This window comes from Euphorbia lathyris, chromosome 6 (genome assembly GCF_963576675.1).
Source record: "Euphorbia lathyris chromosome 6, ddEupLath1.1, whole genome shotgun sequence".
Lineage (NCBI taxonomy): Eukaryota > Viridiplantae > Streptophyta > Magnoliopsida > Malpighiales > Euphorbiaceae > Euphorbia > Euphorbia lathyris.
In genome coordinates this window covers 49,152,830-49,161,737 of record NC_088915.1, presented here as the reverse complement: position 1 = coordinate 49,161,737, position 8,908 = coordinate 49,152,830, and the positions used below count along the sequence as shown (strand labels likewise).

At 37.1% G+C, this 8,908-nt stretch overlaps 1 protein-coding gene across 1 annotated transcript; it reads right to left on the bottom strand.

Annotated features, from left to right (window-relative positions):
• Positions 1 to 1,102: 1,102 nt before the first annotated feature.
• Positions 1,103 to 8,584, bottom strand: LOC136231822 (protein TPLATE). The gene is made up of 7 exons (XM_066020792.1): positions 7,192 to 8,584; positions 6,252 to 6,848; positions 4,972 to 5,333; positions 4,302 to 4,605; positions 3,450 to 3,572; positions 2,258 to 2,713; positions 1,103 to 1,937 (listed from the first exon to the last, which is right to left on the bottom strand). Exons 1-7 carry the CDS (start codon positions 8,317 to 8,319, stop codon positions 1,416 to 1,418), a joined length of 3,492 nt encoding a protein of 1,163 aa, XP_065876864.1. The 5' UTR covers positions 8,320 to 8,584; the 3' UTR covers positions 1,103 to 1,415.
• Positions 8,585 to 8,908: the final 324 nt, after the last annotated feature.

The following is an 8,908-nucleotide window of genomic DNA, read 5'->3' as shown; positions in this document are numbered from 1 at the left end:
CAATTCACACCTCTATGTCTTTCTCTCACAACTCGCGCTCACAAAAAAATGGAGAAAGGATTGAATCCTTAACCCATAATTGAATCACTCATGCTCACTCTTCCTGTTTGAATTGAAGGTAGAAATCGACTCAAATATGTCTCGCTTACTCTTCCTGTTCGAATTGAAAGTGGAAATCCTCTTACTCCCAATGGTGAGTATAATTTCCTCCATATTCTCAACTCATGTTTACTGTCAACTGCTTCAGCGATGACGAAAGATGTTTCTGCTAATTTTGTTATTGTTGTAAACAATGAAAATAATGGTCTTATATATTTGATTTTGTGGTAAAGGCGTTACATTTTTATTTTAAATAGATTTTGACTCAAATCCAAATTGACTAACAGAATCTTCATGAGAGTCTAATGGCAGGGGCCAAACAATTCACCAAAAAAAAACGTTGGGGACTAAACAGTTCATCGAGAAAAAGGTTATGGACCTTACCGTGTGTTTTTAAAAATACAAGGACTAAACAGTGTGTTTTGTCAAAATATAGGGACTAATAAATTAATTACCCTTGTTTTTCGATGCAATTATTCACCTAAAAATAGCCTTTAGTGGAGAGATAAAATATCATCCAAGAAAAAAGTTTATAATTTCTTTTGCAAAGTATTTTCCCTACAAAAGAGAGAAAAAATAGAGAGTTTGAAAAATACCACACTATACAATTTGAGTATTCCAATTTCTCTTAAATTATTATATCTCTCAAATTGTACACCTTAAATGGAAGGTGCCTCAGAGAACCCTAACATGTATTCTCATTATTTTATTGCTAGTGAAGTTATTTTAGACGCCACATAGTTTTTCCTTATAAAAGAATTTTCTAGAATCTCTTTATCCCCATAATTTTATCATTACTAATTTTATTTTATTTTATTTTTTTGAAGAAACTAATTTTATTTTATAGATATCATTATTTTATAAATTTAATCTACTAGATTTTAACATATACTTTTTTGAGAAATTATTGGTAAAGAAAAAAAAAAAAAGTACAATTACCACATTCTTATCGGTAAAGTTGAATAGATATGTATATCATAATAGAATTTCTCAAGAATCGAGAAGCAACAAACAAGCTGGATTATCACAATGCGCGAAAGTTTTAAAAGGCACACAAAAAAGTTGGTTCCAAAGTGGGAAATGAGCCTACCGCTACAGAAAACATTCAACTCTTTTTCTTTTCTTAATTCCTTACAAAATCAATAAACAATGCCTAGCCGGTACAAGATGTACAAGAGTATCCCAAAAACAAAGGGAAAAAAATCATTTTGCTCTACCTATTTAGATGTATGGAACTAGAATACATCAGTACAAAAAAATACACATAATCAAACCTCTTATTCATATAGAAGAAAAGATGTGATTGATTTACTCACTTACGTGCTTCTCTCTTTACAAATCATGTGCCACTCCTGGAGCACAGCTGCTTGAAGAGCCATGTGCTCAACCTCCTCTGCAGTCAACTTCGACAAGGTTGCGGGTGCTTTAGCTTTACCGTTTTCTTGACCGTCTTTCTTTTCCTTCTTATCTTCTTTTTCTTCTTCCTCTTCTTCCTCTTCCTCTTCCTCTTCATCATCTGATTTAGGAGTTTTCGGCGGTGGTTGGGCAGCTTTTAGCAACGCTATTCGTTCCATGGATACCCTAAGCCTCTCTGCAGCAGCCTCCTTCACTTCATCTTCAGGCATGTACTCCACTCCCCCATCACTAAGGTCATCCAACCATCCTTGTAAATCTGATTCAATCTCCTTGGTGATTGACGCATCAGATGCTCGAACCACAAATTTGCATATCATAGTTGTTGTCTCATCACCAAGGTCCACGTTTCTGCTAACTTCACTGGCTCCGAAGATCATCAAACCCACAAAGCCCCCAAACCAAGTTTTCGCAGCATAACAGAGCTGTTCAATCATAGAAAGCCAACCATGGAATCAAGTTATTTGTCTATGTCTGGCTTCATTCTCAACCTTCTTAAATAAATAGATTGTTTTTAACGGTTTAGATACCATCTGTTGCCAGGCAAAAGCTCAACAAATCTCAAATTGGGTAAGAAAAAAATCATTGAAACTACGAGCAAGACAGGTATGATAAATTATAGGAGACAAACTTTACCATCAACAAAGTCAATCTTCACACCACACAAAAAAAAAAGTAAAAAAAAGGGAAATATTTGCAAGACATTAATGATCTCAAAATCAAGATAGAGAAGTATTTCCCTCACCTGAAATCCTGCCACTGTCCGGATAATGTGGGAACAAACGCTGTGGAATGGCTTGGAGGACAAGGATTTCAATCCACTAAGGAATGGAGAAGACCCATATTGTTGCGCAGCTGTAGCCTTGAAACCACTACCTTCGTAAAGATATGCACCAGTATACTCCACTATAGCTGGTAAACTAGGCCACAACCGAAAGAACTCAACAGGTGATATTTTATGGGGCAACAGAAGCTCAGTCAATGGAATTTTATAAGGCTGACACCTCAAAATCACAGGATCTCCTAGTTCTGGTCTCAAGCTTCTCTTCTGCCTCATGATTTGCGGATCCTCCTCAGCATAGTCACCATCATAATCTCCAATTGCACCACTTCCATAGAATGGGTAGTATAAGACTTGAACCCAAAGGGCACATCTCTCAAAATGCGACACACCCACTGTCACACTGCAGGGTACCGGATCCTGGAAGCATAACCGAGTATAAGAAGGAAATAAATGATATTATTAGCACAAGTGGAAAGCTATTGTATATATTCTGTATGACTTGCATAACAATTAAACAAACGTGCAATCTTTGGAAACCCAGGAGTAGATAACCATATCAAGAAATACTGAAATACCTTGTGAAGGAGTGATGCTACCAAAGAAACAGCTTTAAACCTCTCATAAACATTTAAGATCACTTGAGAAAGCAAATACAATAAACAGAGTTTATATAAATACGTAGAAAGTCATTTAAGTGAATTCTCTGCGACCTTAACAGTATGAATCATGAAAAGCATGTGACTGTGGATAACTTCCTGAACACAGCAACCATTGAGTGAGGAAAATGGTTTCTAGGACCCCAAGGAAATGGTTCCATCTTTATTGAAACTTTAACAACAAAAGAAAATAAAAATAAAAATCATAATATTCCTCTAAATCATGTGTACACCAACATAAAGGAAGGTAAGCAATAGATCATAGTCCCTAAATCATATATGCGCCTAGATAAGAGATACTACTGAAACCCTGAAACCACAGAATGGTAACCGTGTTCATCAAGCAAAACAAACAACATACAGACACATGAACACCAAACCACCATACAAGGGAAAGGATAAAAAGGAAATTAGGATGGCATTGCATATGATGTTCTGGAAAAGAATGCGTCAACTTCTAGGCAAAAAAGTGGGTCTGAAACACATCAATAACATACCTGTGAAACAAGATTTCTTAGCTGCCGCACAGCCTGGGGAGATCCATCCATAAAGTACAATCCACCAGATAATCCTACTCGAATATCCACTCGATTGAGTTCAAGTTCAGTCATATTCAAAATCTGGAACCAGTTCACTAGATTAGCAAATAGAAAATAAAAAAACTCCACTTCAGATCACAGACAGTATGGGTTGAGAATAAAAGAATTGAGATATAATAGTACTCTTAATCATTTAATTTCTTTGATTGACTGAAACATTAACCTCGAAGGCTAGAGTATCACCATCTTCACACACTCCATGTTTGACTTCCATTGAATCAACTTATGCTAATTCGTTGATCTTATGATAAGTAAAAGTTTAAGAGTGATAGAAATCCTTCCTGTGAAAATCACTTACTACATGCATTATATCATATTGTAGGTGAAGTAGCATCACCATCATATAATCCTAGAACTTCTTTTATAATGTCATCTTTCTGCTATGCAGATATATTCTTCTAACCAATAATTCATTACCTCCTTCCTCAACGCGAATTTATGGTGCCATGTTGTGAAAGTGACCTAGAAAACCTTTTATTACTGATTTAGCTTATCATATAACATGCATAAAAGGCGGCCCGGTCGCATTACGCGTCCCCGCTGAGCGAGGGTCCGGGGAGGGGTCCCACCACAAGGGTGTATTGGGGGCAAGCCTTCCCTTGCCAATTTAATTGGCAAGAGGCCGCTCCTAAGACTCGAACCCGTGACCTCTGGTCACACGACAACAACCTTTTATCATATAACATGCATAAAACACAAAAATACTGGTCAATTCTATAACAATCGTGTCTATGAAAAAAAACTCTTAACCTTAAGATGCAGAGAGATCCTTCCATCACCCGAGTCTGCCAAATGATAAGCTTCAATATAGCATGGATCACTACTACCAGTTAAAGTAGTTGCAGCTGGCATAACCTTGAGTAATTTAGAATCAATTCCTTTTGTCAGAAAAATAGTTAATTCGCTAGGGTTTGGCCTCCAAAGCTCTAGAATAGCCTTGTGAACCAATCCTTCTAATTTTCTGTCCTGCGCAGCAGCTGCTTCATAAAATTGAACAGTTAGTTTGTGGTGGCTAAATGGATAGTCTCCTCTGGCTTCACTGACCCCAGCCCACCTAAAAAGACAAACATACATCTTAATTCCCATCACAACAAAGTTAATAACACAGTTTAATGTGAGAAGGCAAGTTTGAATTGTAGACAAGAAGTCAAAACAAAGTGATGCATATCATATAAACCTATTTTTCTTTTACCAGCTCGCTTTCATAAAACACTGTACTCATTGCAACATGAGACAAAAACAATTTTAGAAGCAGCTTATTGATGTCCATGTGACTTATTATGTAACTAACCGATGAGATGTCACAAGCTGTTGCATTAGTATTTAGAGATGCAACAACTATAACAAATTCAACTAGTAAAATGATACACGAACCACTTCACCTCAAATTTGAAGTTATGGCACCAAGACAAATGCACACCTATTTTCTGCATGGCTTTGAACATATTTAATTCTCTGCAATATCAGACGGCTCTGGTGCTTGTTGACAGAATCGGCCAGCCCGTTGTTCCTGAACTCTTCCAGCTCTTTAGTAAGTAACAGTCCCGCCCTAGGATCACGGGATCCTAATCTCTGAGCACTCAGAAGCACTGCCTGGACTTCTTGAAGCCTATTTGATGTATTTGCAGACGAATCAATGTTGAACAAGACCTTATGGATGTTTGAAACAATAATATTCAATGGATCTTCAGGGTCATCAGCTAGAAGTGGATCCAGACCATCTAGATTTATGTGTTCTGCAATTGCCCAAATAACGCGACCCAATACTCTTGGGGTACTTACCTATTAAATTAACAAACTAAGTTAGCAACTCTTAACCATATCACACTCAGCTAAAAAAAATTGGAATGGAACAATATTAAAGTTTATGCATCTAAAACAAGAAAATCTTAAATTCATACCCCTTGGTTTAATGCTTTTTATTCTAGAATACATCAATTTTTATCAATTCTCACTTCACTATCACTTCGAACCATTCATTAGAGTTTTGTTTGCACAAACAAAAGTATGGAGTGAAGTTACTAAGTAGATTAAACCAAAATCTTTACTAAGACATTGTAAGCCTAGAAGCAAAACAAAAAACATGTTAGTAAGTTGTTTAAAAGAAAAGAGAATTATAAGATTCAGACTAACATTATGCAACTTCACTATGCTTCATTGATAAAATATAAGTTCAATTTCATGTTCTGTGCTACATATGCATACAACTTACAAGTTATCGTTTCAGTGATACTGGTTATACTAAATAAAAATCCCACAGCCTATAGTCGAAGAGTACTAGGTGACAGAATAGGTTTATGAACAATTTCCTTTCATAAAAATGACTAAGCAAACCAGAGGTTCACATAATATTAAACCAAGGCCTTTGTCAAGCAAAGATAAACATTTTTCTACTTCCTGGTAAATAAATTTACAGTTGGAAGAAGCATGCAATGTTTAATCCTCATCAGGAACTATGTCCACATTCTAAACATGAAAATAGAACACCAATAATGAGTGGTGAAAAACTATTTCAACCTGCCAGTGATATAAACCAAATATGAACATAATAACATGAATCGACATCAACACAATGCCATAAAAGCTGAACAATGTACACTTTGAATAATGGTGAATGAAAATTGGCTAGTTACTATTGCATTATCCACATAAAATGTTGCTGGTAGTAGGTGTAATATTCGGTAATATCATAACGCATACCTCACGCAGATCCTTAACAAGCCCACGTTGCAAGTTTTGCAGTCTTGTCTCATTTAAAATCTGATCTTGAGAAGCACCATCTTTAACAGTTTTTACACCTCCTCGTGTATCATAGATATGGCACAGCCTTACAAGCAACTTCAAATAGCAATCAATTGCATACGTCCTGCCGTCACAATCCCATTTGACACATGGCCTACAAACTTCCACTACTTCTAAAGCTGGCTCAGTCCAGTTCAGTGCACCATACCCAGTTCCATAAGCCAAAGCTCCAATCACTCTGCTCTCCATTCCTGAGTTCTTTTGTTCAGGCAAAGGTAGAGCCAACTGAAAGCAACTTTCCACCAGTGATGCCACCAACTCCTCCCTAAATAAACTTTTACTAGTTACAAAATTGAGATCATCCCTAATCCTCGGATCTTCAAAAAGTGAAGTAATGTCAGTGCCTGCAACAGGTTTCTGCCCTCTTCGAACACTTTCCTTTGCAAAAAGATCAACACAAAGAGCTGTCCTGCAAATACATGCTAAAGCATGCATACGGTCTGATTCTGCTCTCAAATTCCGCACCATCAAAAGCAACCTTTTAAACAATGAAACCTTCAAGGAAAAAACTTTTCAGAATTAAATAACAATTAAAACCAATATGAAGAAATGCTTGTTATCAAACAATGGAATTCCACTGCTATATTTCTTAACTCCACATGTACATAGGAATTAATTTAGTGGATTGCATCAACACCTATGAACATATATCCTACTCTAGTTTTGCTCATAAGCATAAAAACGAACCAAACAAATTTCAGTCATTCTCTCTAAGGTACCAACAACTAGGGAGAGAAGCTTAAAGAACTACTATGTATAAATGTTCTTCTAGCTTTCTAGCGGCAAAAAGATAAATGCAAAAACTTCTCTCCAGTACATAGAAGAGTTAAAATTATACCTGCATATGAAGATCAAGGAGGTGCAGATTAGTAACAACTGCTCGAACTATGCTTTCCCTTGCCGAAGAAAACTCCTGCCTATCCCAAAGTGTCAAAATGGCAATAGTAGATTGGGAAGCCCACTCCGGCTTGCCTCCAGGGACATCAGCTAAGTACAACATGTTTATGCCAACCTCAAATATCAAGGCTGGATCCAATGAAGACGCTAAGAAGGGTGCCAAATGTGTGACAACATCAGAAACCCCAACTAATTTTTCTGCAGTAGAATCCACCACGCTACCATTGGCTACATTGGTCGTCGCCTTAAGAAGCTTTCTAATTACCTCCAAGTTCCCGGATGCTACTGCTTTTACTGAATAAACGAGTGGAAACACAGTAGCCCTAAAGCTCTCAACGGGTAAAATCAGTGATCTTGCCATTAACGCATTTCTTCTCTTCCAAACTAAATCCACCATCGACGAAACCCAACTGGACCTAATGGCTAATGAATTTTCGCTATCAACTAACTTATCACCCGCTAATCGGCTCATTCTCTTGGAATCAAACTCCTGAAACAACCTGCCAACCGATTCAAATGCAACTTTTGCAACATTGTCAGATTTATCCAACATGTTTTGCCCAATGCGCGCCCACCATTTGGAGACCTTGTCAAGTAAGTTCACATTGTTCTCACATAAAGTCACCATATCATCACGAGCCAATATACAGCCAAGTGTTTCAGTAATAGAAAAGCGCAAATTGTCGCTAGAAGAATCAAAACAGGCGGAAATTTCAGCATTAGAATCCATGATGAGCTTAGAAAGCGAATAGGAGGGCATAGCAGCGAGAATAGAAACAGTAGCAGCAGTGACATCAGGGTCAGGAAAGTGGAGATCAGAACGAACACCAGTACAGACAGACTCCCAGAGATCGGCGGTGAGGCGAGTGGAGCGAATTAAGTCAAAGGAAAGCTTCTTACAAACAGCAGAAGCAGGGGCAGCGACGATCTCTTCGACGGCGGTCTTAGCAATGACAGAAATGTCACGGCCGGCGGCGGACTGCTGGAGAGCTTGGAGGAGAGCACCAGATTGGCGTAAAGCGTCACTGGAGCGGAGGTCCGCTTGGATCTGAGCAAAGAGTATATCCATATTGGTCTATAGAGAGACCAAGAATTTGGGTGAAGATGGAGAAACAGGAGGTTTGTGTTAGGCTTTCTTCAAAAATTGTGATCGGAAAAGCTCGAAGAGAAGTAGGATGGATTGCTTGGCGACAAAAAGAGATGGCGGTGGCCTGACTGTGCCAGCGCCTGCGCCTGGGTTTATTTTCAGTTGAAATCTAAAACAAATATGCTATAACGGTTGCAGGTGATTTTTTTACCATTATGATACACATTCCATCGTGATTTAGTTAACAAAATGTTCAATTCATCTTGTTCTATAAATTCAATAATTTTCATATACTTCCACCAAATTCTATATATATCCCTTTTATTTTTTTTACTAGGACCATTAAATACAGAAATTTTATAGTTTAACAATATTAGTTTATATTCAATTGTTTCAAAATTGAAATATACAATTTCTATGCATTTATAAATATATATATATAACTATATCATTAGAAAATTTTGTTGCGTTGCTTGAGATAAAAAAAAAAATTAAGTATTAAAACACTAAAGATTATGTTCAAAAAAAAAAAAACACTAAAGATTATAAATTTAAGGAGAGTCTGGAGAGA